Source organism: Phodopus roborovskii, unplaced genomic scaffold (genome assembly GCF_943737965.1).
Source record: "Phodopus roborovskii unplaced genomic scaffold, PHOROB, whole genome shotgun sequence".
Taxonomy (NCBI): domain Eukaryota; kingdom Metazoa; phylum Chordata; class Mammalia; order Rodentia; family Cricetidae; genus Phodopus; species Phodopus roborovskii.
In genome coordinates, this window is record NW_026126434.1 from 27,244,067 (window position 1) to 27,266,703 (window position 22,637).

Genomic DNA, 22,637 nt, shown 5'->3' on the forward strand with positions numbered 1-22,637 from the left:
GCCTATATCTGCAGAGTCCTTTCACTGGCCCTCTAGGAACACATTTAGACCCCACCCCAAACCCCCAGTCAAAAGCTGGCATGACTCAGATCTTTCTAAATATTTCCCTTATATTATCTCTCATTGTGTCCAGTCCTGTCCTTGAAACAGCTATTCCTCTTCCCCCGTCTGAGCTGGGTCTCAACTCAGCTACTCAGGGAGTTCTTTTACTCTTTTCCATTCCCCAGGCTGGGATCATCAGTGTCACTCTAGATTACGTGGTCCTACACCTGTCAGAAAAGGCAAGTCTGATAGTTGTGGGGAAAACACCAGCATCTTTCCAGCGCAGAGCTACATAGTGAGAACCTTAAACAAACATAGCCTACACACACACACACACACACACACACACACACACACACACACACACACAGTAAATAAGCAGTAAACACTGAAGTTGCCTAGACTTCTGAGCTTGTTCTCAACTGAGGCTACATACCAAGACCTGGGCAGAGCAAACAAACACAAAACCTGAGATGTCAACCTTGTGGTCCTTCTGCTCCTACAATGCTCCTACGGTCTACAGTGCTGGGATTACAGACCAGGCCACCACACCTGACATCTTGTCCATTTTGAGCATGAAAATGACATGTCATTTGAATTGGTGGTAGAATGATTTTGAGTGTGAGATTGTACAACCTTGGGGAAGGGTCTTATAAAACTGCTGTGCAATGTAAAATCATTATGTGTGAAATACATTTCCTTCAAAATGTGCTGAAAGGCAGACGCAGTTACACATGCTATGGGCCCAATAGTCTGGAGCTGATGATTACACAAGCTATAGCTCCAGTGCTCTGGGGCTGAATCAGGGAGCTTGCTGGAGACTCGTCCAAAACCAGGCTTAGCAACATAGAAAGTTTCTATATTAAGAAGGAAGACTGAAGCTGGAGAGATGGCTCAGAGGTTAAAAGTACTGGCTGCTCTTCCAGAGGACCTGAGTTCAATTCTCAACAACCACAATATGGCTCACAACCATTTGTAATGAAGTCTGGCGCCCTCTTCTGGCCTGCAAGGGATACATGCAGACAGAATACTGTATACATACTAAATAAGTAATCAAGAAAAGTGCTAATGATGTACATTTCTAAAAATGTACTTATCTTTTGAGACAGGGTCTCTCTATGCAGTCCAGGCTGGTGTAGAACTTGCTACATAGACCAGGCTGTACTCAAACTCAGAAATCCTTCTGTCTCTGCTTACCAGGTGCTGGGATTAATAAACATATGCTACTATACCCAGCCCTAAATATTTTTTATTACATTTATTTATTTGGTGGTGGGAATGGCATGTGTTGCCACAGATTGCACATGAAATCAGAGGACAACTTGCAGGAATCAGTTACTCTTATCATGTGGGTCCTGGGATTGAACACAGGTCATCAGGCTTGCCAGCAAACACCTTTCACCACTGAGCTGTCTCGTAAACCCTAATGCCTGGTTTTGTTGTTGTTGTTGTTTTTTAACCAGATATCTTTCCAGCTCATCCAGGAAGGATGCAAACAGAGAGGAGTATCCAGAGTTTGGGCAGCAGATACAGGCAAATCCCCTTTGCATACGATGTCAAGCGAAACGTGTACAATGAGGAGAATTTCCAGCAGGAGCACAGGAGGAAGGCCACCTCTTCCGGAAATGTGGACATCAACATCACCACCTTCAAACACCATGTCCAGTGCCGGTGCGTGTCCTCAGCCTCTCAGTAGCCAGCAAGCCAGGCAGGAGCAAAAGCTGACCTGACTCTCTCTGTGTTCCTTCTCTGGATTCCTGTTCTCAGAACCAGGCTGTTTACTGTGATTTTTGTTGTTGTTGTTGTTGTTGGCTGTGTGCTTGCTGGCCTAAACGATGGCCTGCCTGTCTTTCTGTCTGTCTGTGTCTCTCTGTGAGTCTATGTGCATGTGTCTGTGCCTCTGTATGTCTGTGTCTGTGTGTGTGTGTGTCTGTGTCTGTATTTGTGTGTGTCTTGCAGAGTCTCTGATTATCAACTTCTCTGGCATTGTCTTTTAGCCTGTTTTCTGGTATTCCACTGTAACAAAAGACAAAAGGCTGAATAACTTCCTAATAAAAGGTGTGTTTGGCCAATGGGTCCAAATGGTATGGGTGCTGGTATCCTGGTGAGGACACCCTGCTGTGTCACAGTGTAGCTGAGGAATGGAAAAGATAACTGCCAAGTGGCCAAGACATAGGGCAGCTCATTTTATAAAGCCTGTTCTTGTGGTGCTAATTCTGCCCCCAGAAGAGATGGATCGAGGTATGAGGGCTCCTGCAGCCAAGGTCTCAGTCACTAGGTGTCGTTTCCAAACATGGCCTCCATCGGAACCAAGCTCTCAGCCCTTAACCTTTGCAGGACTAGCCACAATCCAGTCACTGTAGGCATAAAGACCTCCCAAAGTGTCTCAGGATGATATTTAATAAATACATTGTTTAATCAAGGCAGGCAAAATAGGTCAGTAGGTAAAGGTGCTTGCTGCAAAGCCTGAGGACCTAAGTTCTATTCCTGGGACCTGCTTGGTGGAAAGAGAGAATGCCTCTACAAAGCTGTTTCCTATTCCCACACCAAATAAATGTAATAAAACACCAACTACCATTAGTAGTCCCACAAAAAGTTAGACAGCTCTGATGGACTAAGCAATAGTAACAAAGAAATCCTTCTAATGGCCACATCTTGGCCATCAACAGAGAGGACACACCACCTCTAATTCCCACCCTGACTAGCAAGGGATTCTCAGCCTGTTTCTGTGCCATGAACCTCTTAGCAAACTAACAGAGTGAAAGGACATCTTTTCAGAGTAATTTATTTTCATTAATTTTTTTCTTTTTCTTCAAGACAGCGTCTCATATAGCCTAGTGTGGCCTCACACTCCCTATGTAGTCCAGCCTAGCCTGAAGTCCTGACCCTCCTCCTGCCTTCACCTCCCCAGTGCTAGGTCTGTGGATGTGCACCACGACTACCAGCTCTTTTGCATTCTGTCTCTAGTACTAGGGATTGGCATGTGCTAGAGTGGATTTCAATTATAGTAAAAGATATATGCTATCAAGCTGGTTGTTTTGACCTTTTTTGTTTTGTTTTACTTTTGTTTTTGTTTTGTTTTTCAAGTCAGGGTTTCTCAGTGTAATAGTCCTGGCTGTCCTAGAACTTGTTCTGTAGACCACTAGGCTGTCCTCAAATACACTGAGACCCACCTGCCACTACTGCCTCCCAAGTAATGGGATTAAAGGTGTGTACCACCACCACCTGGCTTTGTTTTGACCATTTTTAAGGGTGGGATTTTGTGGCATAATTGTTATTATGCAACTACCACCACAGTTAGTTTGCATAACTTTTTCATCACCTCAAACAGAAACTCTACTCATTAAGCAATGACTCCCTGCCTCTCACCCCATCTCTATTTCTGGCCCCTTCGAGATTAACCTGCCCTTTGTGATTCAAGCAGAACCACACAGCATTTGTCTTTCTGTGTCTGGCATGTTTCATTTAATATCATGTTTTCAAGTTTCATCTGTATTATAACAAGTGCCAGCACACTTCCTTTTTTCTATGGCAGAGTAATAATTCATTTTGTTTCATATACACTTTGTCTATCCATCGGTTTGTTGATGGACACTTGGGTTATTCCAGTCTCTGAAAATAATGTTGCTGTGAATGTAGGCACAGATCTGTTCCAACCCCTTTTTGTAATTCTCTCAGGACCCTGCCTAGGGGTAGAAGTCTCAGGTCATATGTCAGTTCTATGTGCAGCTGTGCGACACATGTGTGTGCACAAACACACAGAGGCCAGAGGCTGATGTCAAGCATCTCTCTCTATCACTTTCTACCTTAAGGTTTGAGGCAGGGTCTCTCACTGAACTGAGAGCTCTTGGATTAAGCTAGGCTGGCTGAGCAGTGAGCTGCAGGGACCCCTTTGGTCTCTACTGTCCTAGCTTCTGGTTTCAGGCTGCACTGCCCTCCTGGTTCTTTCTTCTTCCATGTTACTGAGGGTCTGAAAGCCAGCCTTATGCTTCTTGTTTTGTTTTTTTGAGATAGGGTCTCACTGTTAGTCCTGGCTAGGCTCAAACTCACTATCCTCCTGCCTCAGCCTCCGGAATGCAGGATTATAGGCATACTCTATCTCACTCATTGACTTTTGAGGAGCTGGCACACATTGATCTCTATAATGCTGGCACTGGTTTACATTCCCCCTAGAAGTGTATAAGGATTCTAGTTTTCTGCACTCTCCAAAATTTCCCTTCTGTCTTTTGAATTAGCCCCATTTTAGCAGGTATGAGGTGGTGTCTCTGTGTTTTTGTTTTGTTTTGTTTTGGTCCATGTTTTTCTCATGAAGATATGAGCAACTTTTTTCCTGTGTGTATTGGCCACTTTTGTATCATCACTTCTTTTACCTTTTTTTATCATTGAGTTGGGTGATTTGTTGTTGTTATTGTTGTTTTGTTTTGAGACAGGGTGTTTTTGGTAGCTTTGGCTGTTGCAGAACTTGCCCTGTAGACCAAGCTGGCCTCAAACTCAGCCTCCCAAGTGCTGGGATTAAGGGTGTGTGCCACCACCACCTGGATGAGTTAGAGGATTTCTTTAAATATTCTGGATATTCAGTTCTTATATAATGATTTGTACATTTTTTTAACTCTGTAAATTGTCATTTCCCTCCATTAGAGCCTTTTAAGAATATTTATTTTGGGGAGGCAGAGGCAGGCAGATCTCTGTGAGTTCTAGGCCAACCTGATCTATAGAGTGGGTTCCTAGACAGCCAGGGTTACACAGAGAAACCCTGTCTTAGAAAACAAACAAACAAAACATTTTTTATTATTTTGAACTATGTGTAGGTGTGTGCTTCTGTATGTGGGTTTGTACATGTGAGTGCAGGTACCTGTGGAGGGGGAAGTATCAGATCCCCTGGAACTACAGTTATGGACAGACAGTTGTGAGCTGCCATGTGGAGCTGGGGACCAAACCCTGGACCTCAGAAAGAGCAGCCAGTGTCTTGCTAGGTTGCCCAGGCTGGTCTTGAACTCTCAACTGCTTAAATCATCTCTGTGCCCAGGAATTTAGTAGTATAAAACAACATAAAATTATAAGGAGAAACAGTCGCATTAAAATCTATTGAGCTGGGGGGTGGTGGCGCACTCCTTTAATCCCAGCACTCAGGAGGCAGGGGCAGGCAGATCTGTGAGTTCGAGGCCAGCCTGGTCTACAGAGTGAGTTTTAGGGTGGCCCAGCCTACATAGAGAAACCCCGTCTCAAAACAAACAAAATCACGTTTATGTATCTATCTATGGATCTAGTAACTACCATACTAAAAACCATAGTTTTAAGGAAATAAGGAATGTAAATATCATTTCAGGAGATCTATAGCAATAGTAATATTGTGGTTATAGCATTCAGTTCTTGAGCTTCTACTTCAGTTTGTAATCAATATTCATAATTGAAGGAGCCATTCATGGTGGCACATGCCCATAAACCCAGGGAGGCTGAGGCAGGATTGTCATGAGCAAGATGCCTCAAAACAAACAAAAAACCATAATTAAAGGAAATATGAAATTTCAGCCAGAAATTAGTGAAAATAATGACTCTCTAGCCCCCACAATCACATTCACCTCAAATTCTGCATAAGACCACAGGGCTGAAGAGCCCTACATCAGCTCTCATTACTCCAGCTGTCCTCCCCCACATCTGGCCTTATCTGCCCCTCAGCCCCTGCTTGTCTTTCACAATCAGGCCTGCAGTTGCTGATAGCAAAGTCCCCTACACCTCCACTTCAGAAGTTTCACTCCCTTTATTCATATCCTGCCTTGTGCAAGGTGCAGTTGGATGTCCCCTCCCTGTTTCTGTGTCACTACCCTGACTTCTTCCGCCTCGAGCAACAAAAGGGAATGTGTGTCAAAAGAGACATTTCCCCCCAGAGCAGGGGCAAGACCCTGGGCAGGTGCAAGGCCCTGGGCAGGTGCAAGGCCCTGGGCAGGTGCAAAGTGATAGTCTTCTCATGACTTTAATTAACCTTGTAAACAATTATTATCAAGGCTATTTCAACCTATCTGGCATCTACCTGCTCCAACATTCTATCTAGACACTTAAAAGACAATTCTGCTTCCTGTGGGCATTTTTTTAAAGGTCTGGGTATGGTAGTACATGCCTTCAAGCCTAGCCCTCAGCGGGCAAAGACTCCCAATTGTTCTCCAGAGAGTTCCAAGCCAGCCAGGGGTACATCATGAGACCCTGTCTGTAAAATACTGCATGCTTGTGTGTGTGTGTCTATTTTATTTATGTGTATGTATTTGTATGCATATTTGCCACGTATGTGCAGCTGCCCATGAGGGCCAGAAGAGGATGTTAGGTTGTCTGGAGCTGGAGCATAGGCAGTTGTGAGCTTCCTGACAAAGGTGCTGGGAACTGAACTCTGGTCCTCTGCAAGACTGTTCCATGCTCTTAACCTCTGCGCTATCTTTCCAGCCCTTCATGTGGCTTTTATACATGCACTGAGCCTCAGTTTCTATTTGGAGGTTCTAGCAGCACATCTCAGCTACTAATATATCCTTGACGAAGACCAGTCCTCCTCTAGGGATGCACATGGAGCGGTGAGGGAAGAAGGGGACACCCGCTTAGCCAGCCAGATCCGCCAAATCAATGTTGGCGATCAATGGAGTGACAGAAGTCACAGCTGGATCAACCTCATATGCCAGTTTCTATTTTTAAAATCTTTTCTTTTATTGCTTACATTTTTTTTCTTTCTCTTCTCTTCATATTTCCACTTCTAGAACACAGTTTCAGCCTCTTCTGGATTTTAACAAGCAATCTCGGCCAGCAGGGTACTGCACACAGTGGGACACTGAGGGCATGGCTCTTGTCTCGTGCTTCCTGCCCAGCTGTGTGGCTGTAGGTAACTTATCTAGCTCTCCTGTGCCATGGAAGTGATGATGGCACCTGCTTCGGATCTATTAAAGGGGTTAAAGGATTTTTAAAAATGTCTCGGAAATAGTAAACACTAGATAAGTGGTTTTGGTTTCCTGGTCTTGAGAAACATTTTTAGTAAATAAAATAACCCCTATTAACCCTATCTCTTCGTTTCTGCAGAAAAACATCTTTCTTCTTTCCTCTTCTTCACAACTACCCATGTCCCCTTTTATGTCAAAATGCCCTCTGTGTTTTCCTACCAACTATTATATTCCTCACTCTCTTGTTTGTTTGAGACAGGGTCTCATGTAGCTCAGGTTGCTCTCAAATTTACTGTGTAGCTAAGGATGACCCTGAGCTACTGATCTTCTGATTCTCTGCCTCCCAAGTGCTAGTAATACAGATGTGTGTCAGCAGGCCACACACATTCCTTGGTGTGTATGCGTGCATACGTGTGTGCGTGTATGCATGTTTGTGTGTATGTGTAGTCCGATAACAACCCTGGGTATTGGTCCTTACCTTCCCCCTCCTTAGAGATACCATATGTCTTCATTTTCCACTGCACAAGCCAGACTTGCTGGCTGCTTTGCTTCTGAGGGTCCTTTTCCCACTCCCCCACTTCCCACCCCGGCTCCCCGGGATTACAAACTCTTACACTATGTGTCTGGCTTTCACGCTCGTCCTCAAAATTCACACTCAGGTCTTCATCCTCCCCAAGTCCCTGGCCCACCTTTCTCACTTAAGATGCCACCATTACATACATCAGGCTTTCCCCCATCAGCTCCAGCTTTCCATCCATCTGTCTCCCTCCTTGGCTCTGTGTAGCTCAGACCCTCTTCATTCCATGTCCACTTCAATTTTCCCTGATGCCAGAGACCCGATGACTCTGCAGGGTTAGTGGTCTTTAGCCAGATGCACATGTCCGGGAGGGGACACTGCACCAGGTGAAGGGACAGGTTGCCCGGGTCCCGTGTTCTGGGTTTAGAGCAGGTACATGCAGACCATTTTCTCTGATGATGATGGTACACCTACCTCAAACCCAGCAACCTACATGAAAATAGCAACTCAAAGTTCCTCCCAAACCAGTGGCCTTGCATAATGGAGCATCTGTCAGCAGGGGCCTCAGAGTTTATAAACTACAGAAAGGCTAGAACACTGAGCTAGGCATCAGGATACATGACTTCCTGACCCAACTCTGCTCATGACTTTGGGAAAGTCATTCCTACTCATGTATCTTAGAGATGCTTATGTCATGCAAGACAAATACATGGGACCAGGGCTGGACAGATGCTCAGCAATTAAGAGCACTTGTTGCTCTTGGAGAGTACCCAAATTCCAATCCCATCACTCACATGGTCGTTCATAACTGTCCATAACTCCAGTTCCAGGGGACCCAATGCCCTCTTCTGATGTCCTTGGGCACTGTATGCACATGGTGCAATACATACATACAGGCAAAGCACTCACACACATAAAATAAATAAATCTAAAAATGTTTAAATACATGGAATTGCCTCTTTTCTGAGCACATGCTTTAGTGGTACACATGCTAAAGTTATATTTGTTGTTATAGTCAAATCTGTCGTCTAGCCCAATGTGTACATGAGGAAAACCATCCAACCTGCCGCCAGTCCGTGCCAAAGCATAAACGGCAAAAGGCAATTTAAAGCCAAACTGTTTTTTACCCCTCAGTAGATTGTGGCCCTTTCAACCTGTGGGTCCTGACCCCTGGGGGTGGGGTGTCAAACAGCATTTTCACAGGGTCACCTAAGACCACCGGAAAACACAGATATTTACATTACAATTATAACAGTAGCAAGTACACAATTATGAAGTAGCAATGAAAATTATTTCATGGTTGTGGGGTCATCACAGCGTGAGGAACTGTATTAAAGGGTCCCAGAATTAGGAAGGGTGAGAACCACAGCTCTAGAGGACCTGAAGGTGTCATTATGCTGTTCAGGCTGGTTCATAGGCTTGAGTCATCCCCCTGCCTCAGCCTCTGCAGTAGCTGGGACTGCATGTATGTGCCACTGTGCACAGCTTTTCACACTAACATTTCAGACCATGAATTTATTTCTATTTTGGTGGTGGTGGCAGTGCTGTGTGTTTTGTTTGTTGGTTGGCTGGTGTTTTGAGACAGGCCTTGGCAGCATGGAACTCCCCTTGTAGACTAGTCTGGCTTTGAACTCTGCCAGCCTGTCTGCTGAGTGCTAGAATTAAAGTGTACCAACATACCTGGCAATGTTTTTCTCCCTCCCTCCCTCTCTTTCTTCCTCCATTCCTTCCTTCCCTTTCTTCCTTTCTTTTTTAAAGACAGGTTATGTCATCCAGGTTAGCTTCAAAGTCACCGTGTATCCAAATATTCTCTTGACCTTATTCTCCTGCCCCCACCTCCCGTGTACTGAGATTTACAGGCCTGCAGCACATGTACCAAATCTGGTCTGTGTGGTGCTGGAGACTTAGCCCAGGGCTCCATGAATGCTAGGCAAGTACTCTACCACCAGTCGCCCCTCCCAAATTAGATTTCGCACCTGGCTAAATCCTGCCTGTTCATTGACAGAAACATCAACCAATAAGAGAAACATATATTCACAGCATTCAGAAGGACATCCTCCATCAGGGTCTCTCTGTGTAGCCCTGACTGTCCTGGAACTCACTTTGTAGATCAGACTGGCCTTGAACTCAATGAGATCTTGCCTACCTCTGCCTCTCAAGTGCTGGGATTACAGGCATATGCCACCACTATCCTTTGTTTAGTCTTTTTAATGTGTATGAGTGTTTTGCCTGCATGTATGTGTGTGCACCGTGTGTGTGCACTGCTAGTAGAGGCCAGAAGAGGGATTGAATTCCCTGAGACTGGAGGTAAGAATAGTTGTGGGCAATGATGTAGGAGCCATTCTCCCAGCCCCAAAACACTGTTATTATGAAGAGACAGTGATACTAGTTCATTCTCTACTAGAAGTCTTTAATTCCAGCACTCAGGAAGCAGAGGCAGACAGATCTCTGTGAGTTCCAGGACAGCCAGGACAGAGAAACACTGTCTTGTAAAACAAACAAACAAACAAAACAAAACAAAAAACCAAAAAAAAAAAAAAAAAAAAAAAAAAAAAAGGAAGTAGGTAAGTTTGATGACTCTCACCAAACAATAAAAACACAGAACTGACTGTTCCCTGGATGTGAGTCTCAGTCCTTGCCAGACACACCCTGCCAGTTCTTGCTGTAGTTTTGTCTTCAGGGGATATTTCTCAATATCTTTGGTTCTCTAAGCCTGGGGAGGACACTGCTGACATCTAGTGGATAAAAGCCAGGGATGCGAGACATTATGAAATACACAGGACAATTAGTCCCACAGCAAAGAATACTTTAGTCCAATATGTTAAAACATTGGCCATGCTGATGAGAAATTGCACTATAAGGGAATGCACTATAAGGCCCCCCTGCTTGGTCAGGGGATTCTCCCTGGAGAGCCTAATTGAATCTCTGTTCTTCTTTCTCCCAGCTGCTCATGGCACAAGTTTCTACGATGCATGCTTACGATCTTTCCCTTCCTAGAGTGGATGTGTCTGTATCGATTCAAGGACTGGCTTCTTGGAGACTTACTTGCTGGTTTAAGTGTTGGTCTTGTTCAAGTTCCCCAAGGTAAGGGCAATCCAAAGCCTTCTTACCAAAGTTGACCCACTGGGCCTTAACCACTTTCAGGAACAAGCAGCTCTGGAAAATGCAGGGATGGCATTCTTACCATCGCCATTTCTTCCTTTATTCCCTTCTCAAGCCTAGCTTTCTTCTCCTACGTATTCTGTATGTCTGCCAGTCCTGCCTATCCTTCTCCTGCCAAGCTATTGGATGTTTAGTTCCTTCCTTCCTTCCTTCCTTCCTTCCTTCCTTCCTTCCTTCCTTCCTTCCTTCTTCTCCGAGACAGGGTTTCTCTGTGTAGCTTTGTAGATCAGGCTCGCCTCGAACTCACAGAGCTCTGAACTCACAGAGATCCACCTGCCTCTGCCTCCCAAGTGCTGGGATTAAAAGGGTGAGCTACCACAGCCTGGCAGATGTTTAGCTTTTTATTAGATTAATCAAGTGCCTTAGATAGGCAAGGTGAAACATGTAACACATCTTTCTATAATTAAACACATGCAGCACAAACAAATGTAACACATCTTTATGTCATTAACAAAGGCAGCAGAAACAAATATAACACATCTTCACATAGTTAAGGCAACATTCCACAGCATAAACAAATGTAGCAACCTTTGCCCAGATAATTAATATTCCACAACAGACAAAGGACTAGGGATATAGCTCAGCTTGGAGAGAGCTTGCTGCCTGGGGATGAAAGCCTGATGATCTGAGTTCAGGCCTCAGAACCTATGGAAAGATATAAGGAAAGAGCCAATTCTATGAAGTTGTACATACATACACACACACACACACACACACACACACACACACACACTCCATAATAAATAAGAATTTTGTTGTTGTTTTAGATAAGGTCGCTCTACCTAGAGACTAGGAGCTCATTATATAAACCAGATTTAACTTGAACTCACAGAAATCCATGTGCCTGTGCCACCACACTCAGCCATAAATAAGTATTTCTAAAGCCTTGTATAGGAATACTAAGACAAGACATTGGGGTGGTTAGCGTATAGAAGACAGACTGCGCCTGGCAAAATGAAGGCAAGTTGAGTTTTGTGTGATTTCTCCCTTGTTCTCCATCTCTGTCTTTGGCCCTGGAGGATTCCCAGGGTTGCCCTTTTTCCTTCTTATTACTTTTATTTATGTATGTCTATGTATGTGTACATGTTAGTACAGGTGCCCTCAGAGGCCAGAGGCACCCAGTCCCTTGGAATTGGAGTTACATGGGGCTGTCTGCTGCCAAACCTTGGTGCTGGAAGCCAAACCCAGGCCCTGAGAAGCAAGTGCTCTACACTGCTTATCCATCTGTCCAGCCCCCAGCCCAGGCCTCTTGGAGACACTGTATAGAGGGTCTAAGCATTCATAGCCATTTCTATATAAGATAACTCTTTTCTTGTTTGTTGGTTTTTTTTTGTTTTTTGTTTTTTGTTTTTTTTTTTTTTTTTGGAGACAGTTTCTTTGAATAACAGCCCTGACTGTCCTGAAACTCTGTAGGCCAGGCTGGCCTCAAACTCACAGAGATTGACCTGCCTCTGCCTCTGCCTCCCCAGTGCTGGGATTAAAGGCATGCACCACCACCACCCAGCTTATGGTAATGTCTAAAGTCAAACTACTGTATTAGCTCAACTAAGTTATTTTGCTTTTCAGGCCTGACACTTAGTTTGCTGACAAGGCAACTGATTCCTCCCCTCAACGTCACTTATGCTGCTTTCTGCTCTTCAGTCATTTATGTAATATTTGGATCATGTCATCAAATGTCCATCGGTGAGTCCAATGCTGGGGCCACAGGAGCTAGATGATATGGCAGTTATTCAGTGAATCCAAGCAGACCTTCATAGAAGTCAAAAAATGCTCTTTGGAGAGGATCCCACTGCACCCTCCTGGAAGTGACCATTTAGCATTCTTTCCTATGTCTTCTCCAGAGCTGACGACAACCTTCCCTCTCCTCCCCCAGCTTTGGACAGGGTCTCACTGTGTACCTCTGGCTAATCTAAAACTTGCCATGTAGACCAGGTTGAACTCAACTTCACAGAGGTCTCTGCCTCGTGAGTGCTGGGGTTAAAGGTGTGTGCCACCATGCCTGGTTCCATGATCTTTTATTTTATTTTATTTTTAAAGATTTATTTACTTATTACATATACAGTGCTCTGCCTGTGTGTATGCCTGCATGCCAGATGTCATTACGGATGGTTGCTGGGAATGGGACCCCTGGAAGGGAGCAGCCAGTGCTCTTACCGCTGAGCCATTTCTCCAGCCCTCCATCCTCTTTTAACTGAGTCTTTGGGTGCAGGCCTGGTGGCTAAGCCTGACGGTAACTTCCAGTCAGTCTGTGCTTGAATCACAGTCTCTATGCCCACGGTGCAAAGAGATAAAACTCCTGGACCACCAGCTCTAAACCTGTGGAGCCCCCATTCTCGTCTTCTTTTCCTTCTCAATAATGTGTTAAACAACAACGATAATAACCCAGGGGTTGAAGAGATGGCTCAGAGGTAAAGAGCGCTGGCTGCTCTTCCAGAGGTACTGAGTTCAATGCCCAGCAACTACACGGTGGCTCACAACCATCTGTAATGAGATCTGGGCATGCAAGCAGACAGAGCACTGTACATAGTAAATAAATAAATAAAATAAAAAGAGAATGGAACCAACCATAGTTCTTTTAAAAATAATAATAATAATTCAGTTTTTCTAGACTTGTTGTCTATCTCTCAAACTTCTCCCTCAGGCCCCTTCTTCCTTGTGAGCGCTCTGATGATCAATGTTCTGAAGGAGAGGCCGTTCAACAATGGCCACCTGATCATGGGAACGTTTGTCAAGGACGACTTTTCTCAGCCGACCTTCTATGTGAACTATAATGGGTCCTTAAGCATAGTGGCAACCACGACATTCCTGACTGGAATTATTCAGGTAGGCTCTGAGTCTCTGAGTTATTAAAGAGCGGGCCTGAATGTGAAAAGCTCCCTCGTAGACTCCCTCAAGGGGACACTTGGTCCCCAGCAGGTGGCACTATTTTGGAAGGCTCTGAAACCTTTAGAAGACAGAGCCCCATGGAGGAATTGGGCTCCTGGGCAGGCCTGGAGGTTTTGCCAGCCAGTCCCACTTCCTGCCCGCTCTTTGCTTCCTGTTCTGTGGGATGTGAGTGGGCAGGGAACGCCATTTGCATGCTCCTGCTACCAAGCTGCGCTGGGCATTTGGTCACAGTAGCACAGTGACTGACTCAGCTGTTATAAGAGGCCCCTCTGTAACTGATGTGTCTGCAGTCACAGTGATTTCTCTCTGAGCACCCCCAAAAACATCTGGTTTCCCCTAGGAAATTTCAATGAAAATGGCAGGCTTCTGCATGAGGCGAAAAGGTGGCTCAGTGGTGAGAGCACTTGCTGCTCTTGCAGAAGGTTCAGGTTTGATTGCTAGCGCCCACGTGGCAGCTCGCAACCATGTATATCTCCAGCTCCAGAGAATCCGAAGTCCTCTTCTGGACACAACAGACACAAGGTACACACAAATTGCCCTCTTCTGGCAACAGCAGGCATACATGCAGGCTGAACACTGTACATATAATAAGTAAATCTCTTAAAAAAAAAAAAAAAAAAAAAAAAAAAGGCATGCACCACCACAGCCTCCCCTGGTGAATCATTCTCAATACACAGGAATCACAAGGCCAGGAAGTTTGATGTGGCACTCGGGTTTGTTTGCTTGTTTTGGGACAGGGTCTCACATAACCCAGGCTAGTCTTGAACTCACTATATAGTCAAAGATGACCTTGAACTACTGACCCTCCTGCCTCCACCTCCTGAGTACTGAACCTCAGATGTGCACCACAGTCTCCTTCTTAGTCCTTCTTTGCTGTAGTTTCCTTTTTGAAAGAGCACATTCCTCACAGAGGCAAGAGGGGCTCAGACCCAAAACCTTTGGAAAAGATGTGCCTCGAGCCTGTCAGTCCATCTAGAGGGCAGATAGTCCAGGGAAAGAACCTAACAGCTTCCAATGTTTCAGAAGACAAAGAAGGGTGTGGGCTGGTGCTTGCTGGGAGCCTCTGAGTCAACACCCAAGGATCCTCATTCACTGGGGAAAGAGAGCCTGGCGAGTTCTCCAAGGCACCCCTGGTCTTTTCTGAGCAGACCCATGGGGCTCCTGAGGGGTCAGATTGATGGTATTGCTGACTTGATGACTATAAGTTAGGGCTACTGTTGCTGTGATGAAACACCATGATAGATGCACCTTGGGGAAGAAAGGGTTTTATTTCAGTCACAGTTCCATAGAACAGTTCAGTATTGAAGTAAAGTGAAGGCAGGAACTCAAGCAGGGCAGGAACCTGGAGGCAGGAGCTGACACAGAGGCCATGGAGGAGTCTCCTCATGGCTTGCTCAGCCTACTTTCTTATAGAACCCAGGGCCACCAGACCAGGGATGGCACCTCCCACCATGGGCTGTGTCTTCCACATCAATCACTAAATAATAAGAAAATATCCAACAGGCTTGCTTACAACTAGCTCTTACTATGAACGGAAGTTTCTGTTCCGCCAAGCCCCGCTGCCCTTCAGTCCCAAGTGAACACACTGAGGCTTAGATTAAACATAAACTGTTTGCCCAACGGCTCAGGCTTCTCATTGGCTAGCTCTCTCTTAATTATTAACCCATAACTACTACTCTGTGTATCTCTACATGGCCTCATCTTACTGGAGAATGCCCAAACCTGTTGCTCCTCTGGTGGCTACATGGGATCTCCCTGGCAGCTTTTCTCCATGTTCTTTTCCCCAGAATTCTGCTAGTCTGGTAGCCCCGGCAACGCTTCCTGCCTGGCTACTGGGCAATGAGAGAAACATATATACAGAAGGACATCCCCCATCATCTTCTCAATTGTGTCATTTTCTCAACTGAGGCTCCTTCCTCTCAGAGGACTCTAGCCTATTTCAAGGTGATATAAAACTAGCTGGCAGGATGACCTGAGTCTCTGTGTTTTTGTTTTTTTTTTCTTCCAACCCCCACAGCTGTCAATGGGTATGTTGGGGATGGGCTTTGTGGCCACATACCTTCCGGAGGCTGCAGTCAGTGCTTACCTAGCTGCTGTGGCACTACATATCATATTGGCCCAGATGACATGCATCTTTGGGATTATGGTCAGTTTCCACGCTGGTCCCATCTCCTTCTTCTATGTGAGTAACCCCAAACCTCTCCCAGAGTTCATGCACCCCTCTTCTGGCTTAGAAAGGAAAGTAGGCCCAAGTAGACAAACTTCTGCTGTGTCAGAAGGATAAGAGGGACCCAGAAGTAACTCCACCTCTTGTAGATTCAGGGTCTTGCTCATCTATAGGAGGGCTGGAACATGTACTCACATACAACAACTTTTTTTTGTTTGTTTTTCAAGACAGGGTTTCTCTGTGTAGCTTTGTAGATCAGGCTGGCCCCGAACTCACAGAGATCCACCTGCCTCTGCCTCCTGAGTGTTGGGATTAAAGGCATGCACCACCACTGCCTGGCTCAGCTCAGCCTTTTAAGCTAGATGGTTTGCATTAAAATTTGTCCGTGGAGCAGGGTAGTAGTGGCTCAAACCTTTAACTCTAACACTCGGGAGGCAGAGGCAGGTGGATCTCTGAGTTTAGAGCTAGCCTGGTCTACAAAGTGAGTTCTAGGACAGCCAGGGATCCATAGAGAAACCCTGTCCAAAAAAAGAAAGAAGAAGAAGAAGAAAAAAAAAAACATTGGCCCTGTGGTCAGTGTCATGACTCAGCTGGTAAAGTTGACTGCCAGCAAGTATGTAAACCTGAGCTGCATCTCTGTAACCTGCCTACTGGAAGGAGAGAATGGACTACCAAAATTTGTGTATATACATATACACGTACACATTCATAAGGAACTAAATGTAAAAATAAAATAAGTAAATAAATAAATTTTGTTATGAAGTTACTATTTCATAGCTCTCCCTATCACTTGTATCCTAAATACACAGAGGGTTTGAGTAGCTCCTGGATGCAAAACTGAAACAGAAGTTCAGCTAAAGAACAGACATAGCCTGAAAAATAATAGTGGATAGGTTAACAAATAGAAAGAACTCTTATACTCAGGAGGCAGAGGCAGGCAGATCTCTGTAATTTTGGGGCCACACTTTTTTATATAGCAAGTTCCGGGCCAGCCAGGAATCTCGAACCCCCCAAGATAGATTCCTGAGTCCTCTCCCTTACAATGAGACATATAAAGTATTCTCTCCTTATTCAACTTTATTACCTTTCTTGAATGTCTACTCTTTGCTTTAAAAACCAAAATAAAAACAAAACATATCAAGCCAAGTAAATCTGGTGGCTCAGGCTTGTAATCTCACTCATTTGGGAGGTTGTGGCAGGAAGATCTCAAATTCAAAGCCTGTTTGTGCTACAAGATGAGTTCAGGGCCAGCATGGGCAATCTAATGAGACCTTGTGTCGAAGGAATAAAATAGAGGGCTCTCTGAAATGTAGTTCAGGGGAGGAGCACTTTCCCAACACAAGTGAGGCCCTAAATTCAATCCCTATATGGAGAAAAGCTACCCAAACCACACAGCCCTCACCCCTGCCCTCAGTGTTCCAGCGGAGCCCAGCAGCTCTTCTCTGCCCCTGAATCTGAGGAGAATGCCTGCTTTTAGATGTTGGCCACCACGACGTCCCTAAGGAAGCCTCCGCAATGTCTTCTTCTTTCAGAACATAATCAACTACTGCATAGCTCTCCCCAAAGCCAACTCCACCAGCATCCTGCTGTTCCTCACTGCTGTGGTGGCTCTAAGAATCAACAAGTGCATCCGCATTTCCTTCAACCGGTACCCCATTGAGTTCCCCATGGAGCTGTTTCTGGTAGGTGTCCATGAGTGGCTGCAGATACACACTCAAAAAAAACAAAACAAAAACAAACAAAAAACACAAAGAAAAAAGTGTTTGCTGCCCCTGGAGGATCTGAGTTAGGCCCCAGGACCTGCCTCCAGAGGTGTAGGACCCCATTGCAGCTCCAGGAACTGGATATCCTCTCCTGGGTCCATGAACATTATTCTATACATACACCATACACACAAACGCACAGATAAGAACAATGTAAGTCACTTTTAAAAAGAATTGTAAGGAAACATATTGAGTCAGGTCAAACTTGATACAGGGTTTTTGTTTTGTTTAAGAGTTATTTATCTTTATGTGCATGAGTGTTTTACTGTATGTTTGCAAGGCACCGCACACATGCTAGTGCCTGAGGAGTCAGAAAAGGGGATCAGATCCCCTGGATCTGCAGTTATAGATGGTTGTAAGCTGCCATGTAGGTAATGGGCATTGAACCCAGGCCTTCTGCAAGAGCAGCCAGTGCTCTTAACCACTGAGCCCTCTCTTCAGTCCCCTGAAAACAGTTTTTAATGTATGCTATTTTTGTAAAGTTCTGTCTCTCTGCTCTCTGTCTCTCTCCTCCCTTCCCTCCCTCCCTTACTCCTTCCCTCACCCCTTCTCACTGGTATTTTGAAATAGAGCATCGATGTGTAGCCCAGACTGGCCTCAAATTCATTAACAGTCCCCCTGCCTTAGCTTCTCAAGTGCTGGGACTCCAGCCATGTGCTATCACACCTGACTACAAAATACTCTATTTTTATTTTATTTTTTTAATTTATTATTCTTATGTGTATGCCGAGCACACAAGCACGTTAAGTTCTACAGTGTGTGTGTGTGTGTGTGTGAAGGTCAGAGAACAGTTTGGTGGGGTCAGCCTGCCTTCTCCTTCCACGGTGACTTCCAATGATCAGACTCCGATCATCAGACTAGCACCCAGCAAGTGCTGTGACCTTCTAAATGAGGCATGTGTTTTCATTTTTTAAAATTTGGGTTTTGCTCAGGCATACCTGAGCCCAAGAAAGGTTTTGGCATGTTATAGTTACGTTTAGTCAGGCTGCTCAGCACCTCTGCCACCACATAAAGTCTCTCCTTTGCTCCTTTGTTTTTGTTTATTTGAAACAGGGTCTTACTAGTCAGCTCCGGCTGGCCTCCAACTCTCAGCCTACGCTCAACTTTTGGGGTGACAGAGAGAGAGAGAGAGCCCATGGCCAGCTACAGACACAAAGCCCATGGCCAGGGACCATGTTTTCATTGTGATAACATTTAAGATCTATCGCTTCCCCAGTTTTTAAGTGTACAGTATACTATTGTTAACTGTAGGCCCCAGGCTGTACCAATAGTCTTTACCCAAATGCTTATGTTTTTAAAATGTGTTATATGTGTGGTGTGTATGTATGCACATGTGTGTTTGAGAGCACTTGCCCATGTGAACACATGTAGAGGCCAGAGGTTGAAATCAGGTTTCTTCCTCTGTTGCTCTCTACCTTGGCTTTTCTTTTAATTTTTAAAAGATTTCTAAAAGTTCTCTGTCTGTGCATATATTGGGGGCATGTACATGTGAACATAAGTGCCCTCAGGGTCCAGAAGAAGTTTTGGGTCCCCTGGAGCAGCAGGCACAGACGGTTCTGAGCCAGTGATTTGTGTGCCAGGAACTGAACTTGTGTTCTCTGGAAGAAGAAGAAGCACTTGCTCTTCAGCCCTGGGCATCTCTCCAGCCCTCCTCCTTGTTCTTTAGAGACTCTTACTGAACCTGGAGTTCTGATTAGCCAGACACGGGACCTGTGGGCTCTTGGGACACTTGCATTGGTGATGCCTGTGCTGGAAGCTGGTAGAGAGAGAGGCCCCCAGCATCCTTCTGTCCCCACCCTGTGTATCAGAGACCAGGGCTGCCGCTGTTTTGGTTCCTGTGCCAAAAGGAGCCTGGAGAATCAAAGCAGAAGGCTTCTGTTGATGTTCCCGTCAGGACGGCCCACATTTCATTCTCTGTCATGCTGGGGCCTCTGCACCTTGCCCTGGGAACAATGCACAGAATTTAATCATATGCTTCTCCTTTTAAATACCAACAGATTCTTGGCTTCTCCGTACTTACAAACAAGATAAGCATGGCTACAGAAAACAGCAAGATGTTGATTAACATGATTCCTTATAGGTCAGTCATTTCACTTTCCTTTCTTCTTGTTGTTTATTTGTTTGTTTGTTTTGGTTTTTCAAAACAGGGTTTCTCTGTGTAACAGCCCTGGCTGCCCTGGAAGTCAGTCACTCTATAGACCAGGCTGGCCTCAAACTCACAGAGATCCAAGTACCTCTGCCTCCTGGTGTCATTCTATCTTTCAAGACTGATTTTCCTTTATTTATTTATTTATTTATCTATTTATCTATTTATCTATCTATTTATTTATTTATTTTGTGGCTGGGTCTTACTATAGCCCAGATTGGCCTTGAACTCACAGTCCTCATGCTTCAACCTCGAGTGCTGGGATGGCAGGCATGCCTTGGTGGCCAGCTGTTCTTCCCTTCTCAGCCAGCTCTCTCTCTAGGCCTCTCTCCCCACAGCCTGGCCCACAGGCTTTCCTAGTGGTCCTTGGCCACAGCTAAGTCTGTCTAGAACACAGGTACAGTTCTCAGCCTTTCAGCCAAGATCAAGTGTAGAACAGAACGGACGCTGCGAACAAGCCGGCCAGCACATCCCCTGTTTCCTCTTTCCTCAGCCCATCACTTTTCTCATAAGAGAGCCTGCCAGCTTACTAAGACACCTGCTGGATGCCCAGAATGCCAGAGACTTGATTCTTTTTTCTGTAGCCATTATGGGTCTCCCAGAGCCCCACCCTTGTCTGATTAACTTTCAAGAACCTAACAAGAAAGCCAAGCATGTGTTGCCCACATATAATCCCAGCATTTGGGGGGTGGAGGTAGGAGGATCAGGAGTTAAAGGCTAGCCTAAGCTACACATCAATCACAAGGCTAGCCTGGGCTGCATGAGACACCCCTCCCCCTTCTAGCATCTCTGGTAGATCCCACGTTCGGGGGAGAAGTGTGCTTCACTGTCACACATCTGAGCGTAGGCTGCAGCAGCTCTCCCCTTCCTGACCCTGTCTCTCTTCTTGTGCTGGGACTGAAGCTAGGACCTCTCACAAGCCAAGCAAGCACTCTGCCATTGAGCCATGCTTTCTTCTCCGTTGGTTCTCTTTGAATAAGCCAGCAGCTGTGAGGGACTAACCACTTCTCCACATTTGCTTTCATCTCTGGAAGGACTGACTATAGGGCAGACTCTTGCTGACATTGGACAGTTACCTTTTTGAATTGACAAGAAAGGACTAGACTGCAGTGTCTTGACCCACAGGCAGACTTTTGAAGAACACTGCTCATGTCTCCACATTGCACAAAGGGGAATCCCAAAGCATTGGGGTCACTGGCTGAACTCCAGGGTAACAACAGGCAGGCTGTCTTATGCAATCAGGCCCATACCCTAAATGTTCTCTGTGAAATGCAGTGATGGCCAACTGCATTTGAAATCCTTTCCAGTAACAGAGACACGAGCAGACACCACCTATACACCATGCGCAAGGAGTACAAGGGAAAGTCAGGTGACAAGAGCAGTGATGGAATGGACATTTGCATATTTACTTCATCTGTCTCCCATAGTAGTACAAAAGGGTAGACTGAGGCTTGTCACATTTAGATGACACACAGCCAGACAGTGGCACAACTACCTTTGAACTCATTTCTGTATAATTCTAAAGTCTATGATGATAATTATTTGATTATATGACTATACCAATCCTCAATGTATTTGCATTCTTTTTTGTTTGTTTATTTGTTTGAGACAGGGTTTCTCTGTGTAACAGCCCTGGCTGTCTTGGAACTCAGTCTGTAGACCAGGCTGGCCTGCCTCTAACTTCCAGAGTGCTGGGATCAGAGGTGTGCATACTACCATGCCCAGCAACTTGATTCTTTTTAAATATTTCTTTTGTTGTTTTTCCTTTACGTGGGGGGGGGGGAGGGTGTGCATGCCACAGCAAGCATGTGGAGGTCAGAGGACAACTTGTGGGAACTGGCTCTCTCCTTATACTGTGTTAGTTCCAGGAATCATATTCAGGATGTCAGCTTGGCGTTACTCACTGAGCCACCTCTGCAGCCCCCTGGTTTATATTCTTGATGGCTTCCAAAGCACACAGCCCACTTCAGCTTATCTTTCACTGGAAGATTCACATGTACAGAAGAAAGCATTTCAAGAAATCCAATTTAAACATTGCTTTGCATATTCTTTATTTGAGCCACCCCTCCTTGTTTTTTAACCCATGGCTGCCCAGGAGCTGGTAAAATTGGACACTCTAACTTAATTCCTGCTATGCTCATATTTCCTGCTGTTGTTTTCTGTCTTGTTGCTTTGGGTAGTGGTTTTGGCTTTTGTGATACAGGTAGTCCAGGCCAGTGTTGAATTCCTGATCCTCCAGCATGCACAACCCAAGCACTGGGACTATAGATGTGCTATCATACCCAGCTTCTGTGTTCATTTTAGTCCTGACTTGGTGATAGGAACTGGGCACAGGGCAGTGGTGGTGCACGTCTTTAAACCCAGCACTGATCTTTATGAATTCAAAGCCAGCCTAGTCTACAGAATGAGTCCCAGAGCAGCTAAGGGTACATAGAGAAACGCTGTCTCGGAAAAAAAAAAAAAAAGAATTGAGTGACACAGACAACAGTAGGAGGGAAAAATAGTGTCTTGTATTGTTGAATTTGTGTTGTAGTCTGTATGTCCTATTTATTCTTCAGAATCATCCCTTTCTTACACAACTTCATAAATGAACAAAAAGGGAGGAGTGGAATTTAAGCACGAACTAACATTTAATTTTAATTAGATAAGCTATTAAACTATTATTTGTTCTATAAAAATGTTTATTGCCAGGCATTGGTGGCAGACACCTTTAATCCCAGCACTCAGGAAGCAGAGGCAGGCAGATCTCTGTGAGTTCGAGTCCATCCTAGTCTACAAAGCTAGTTCCAGGACAGGCTCCAAAGCAATACAAACCCTGTCATGAAAAAGCAAAGCTAACCAAAAACAAAAACAAACATAAACACTAAAAAAAACAAAAACAAACAAACAAACAAAAAAACCAGTCTACCACAAAAATAGAGAAATGAAAGATGGAACATATCCATGTTCCTAAATTAGGTTTAAAGGAATGTGTTAGCATATATATGTATGTATGTATATGTATATACACCCCCCACACACATATATATATACACATATA

General features: G+C 45.0%; 1 protein-coding gene across 3 annotated transcripts in view; it reads left to right on the plus strand.

The window, feature by feature from the left end:
- The first annotated feature begins 1,519 nt into the window (after nt 1–1,519).
- Nucleotides 1,520–22,637, plus strand: part of Slc26a8 (solute carrier family 26 member 8) — a 44,163-nt gene continuing 23,045 nt past the window's right edge. The window contains exons 1-7 of one of the 3 annotated variants that reach the window (XM_051187108.1): nt 1,520–1,713; nt 10,418–10,557; nt 12,202–12,318; nt 13,277–13,458; nt 15,539–15,703; nt 17,221–17,370; nt 19,449–19,531. In XM_051187108.1, the coding sequence (XP_051043065.1) occupies nt 1,532–1,713; nt 10,418–10,557; nt 12,202–12,318; nt 13,277–13,458; nt 15,539–15,703; nt 17,221–17,370; nt 19,449–19,531 (1,019 nt within the window). In that variant the 5' untranslated portion in view covers nt 1,520–1,531. The remainder of the gene's footprint in view (nt 1,714–10,417; nt 10,558–12,201; nt 12,319–13,276; nt 13,459–15,538; nt 15,704–17,220; nt 17,371–19,448; nt 19,532–22,637) is intronic. The other 2 variants (XM_051187110.1, XM_051187109.1) reach the window with 2 other exon arrangements.